General features: G+C 49.5%; 1 protein-coding gene across 1 annotated transcript; it reads right to left on the bottom strand.

Moving 5' to 3' along the window:
* LOC136393731 (keratin-associated protein 4-3-like) lies at nt 1–513 on the bottom strand. The gene has a single exon (XM_066366364.1). It carries the CDS (start codon nt 511–513, stop codon nt 1–3), a length of 513 nt encoding a protein of 170 aa, XP_066222461.1.
* Nucleotides 514–1288: the final 775 nt, after the last annotated feature.

The following is a 1288-nucleotide window of genomic DNA, read 5'->3' as shown; positions in this document are numbered from 1 at the left end:
TCAGCAGCAAGAACCATTGCAGCAGCTGGGGTGACAGCAGGTTGTTCTGCAGCAGGTGGTCTGGCAACAGACTGGATGGCAGCAGCTGGACACACAGCAGCTGGGGCGGCAGCAGGTGGTCTGGCAGCAGACTGGACGGCAACAGCTGGACCCACAGCAGCTGGGGCGGCAGCAGGTGGTCTGGCAACAGACTGGACGGCAGCAGCTGGACCCACAGCAGCTGGGGCGGCAGCAGATGGTCTGGCAGCAGCTGGACCCACAACAGCTGGGGCGGCAGCAAGTGGGCTGACAGCACACAGACTGGCAACACTGGGGCCTGCAGCAGCTGGACACACAACAGCTGGGACGACAGCAGGTGGTCTGGCAGCAGACTGGACGGCAACAGCTGGACCCACAGCAGCTGGGGCGGCAGCAGGTGGTCTGACAGCAGCTGGGGCGGCAGCAGGTCTCCTGGCAGAGGCCCTGGCCACAGCCCTGGTCAGAGCAGGTGGAGCCACAACAAGAGTTGACCATGGTGTCAGAGGGTGGAGGTTCTGGGTGGGTTTTCAGAAGAGTGTATTTCTTGAATCTGAAAGTCTTCTTGTACCAGGTTCTCTTTTATACCCTGCTGACGGAGCTCTTTCCTGGTTATTGTATACCTTATTGTTTACCCTAATAATTAAAGCAGTTGTTCAACTGCGAAATTATGTTTTCCAAATTGGATGGAAAATATTGTTTCTTTTTCCTGATGGATTAAGATTGATCTCATTAGCTCTTCCTGCGTCGTATCTTGGTTTCTTCCTTTGTCTGTATCATCTTGGCTCAGAGGCTGGTAAAACATTGTAGGCTGAATGTGTTGACTCTCACTCCGTCTGATCTTTCCTCCTGAATCATCTCGTAATTCCTTCCTTCTGGGCATCATCTGTTTACAGATACTGCAGCTCCTTCCATAGAGCAATTGTTATGTGAACTTTGACATGAAATAGTCCACGTGTCACTCTTTCCTATCTGTGGGTCTTACATGCCTGCAATTTTTGTAGTACTACTTCTGGAGAAAAGATTTATTGCCATTTACAACATGGATGGTCCTTGAGAACATACTGAGTGAAATAAGTAAATCAGAAAAAGCTGAGAACTGTATGATTTCACACATAGGTGGGATATAAAACTGAGACTTGTGGACATAGATAAAAGTGAAATGGTTACCACAGAAAGGGAGACTTGGTTGGGGGGGCAATAAGGGTCTAAAGAGGAACAAATATACAGTGACAAAAAATGCTTTGACTTTGGGCACTGAGTATACAACATA

The sequence above is a fragment of the Saccopteryx leptura genome, chromosome 2 (assembly GCF_036850995.1).
Source record: "Saccopteryx leptura isolate mSacLep1 chromosome 2, mSacLep1_pri_phased_curated, whole genome shotgun sequence".
NCBI classification, from domain to species: domain Eukaryota; kingdom Metazoa; phylum Chordata; class Mammalia; order Chiroptera; family Emballonuridae; genus Saccopteryx; species Saccopteryx leptura.
The sequence above is the reverse complement of the archived record's forward strand: the minus strand, read 5'-3'. Positions and strand labels throughout refer to the sequence as shown.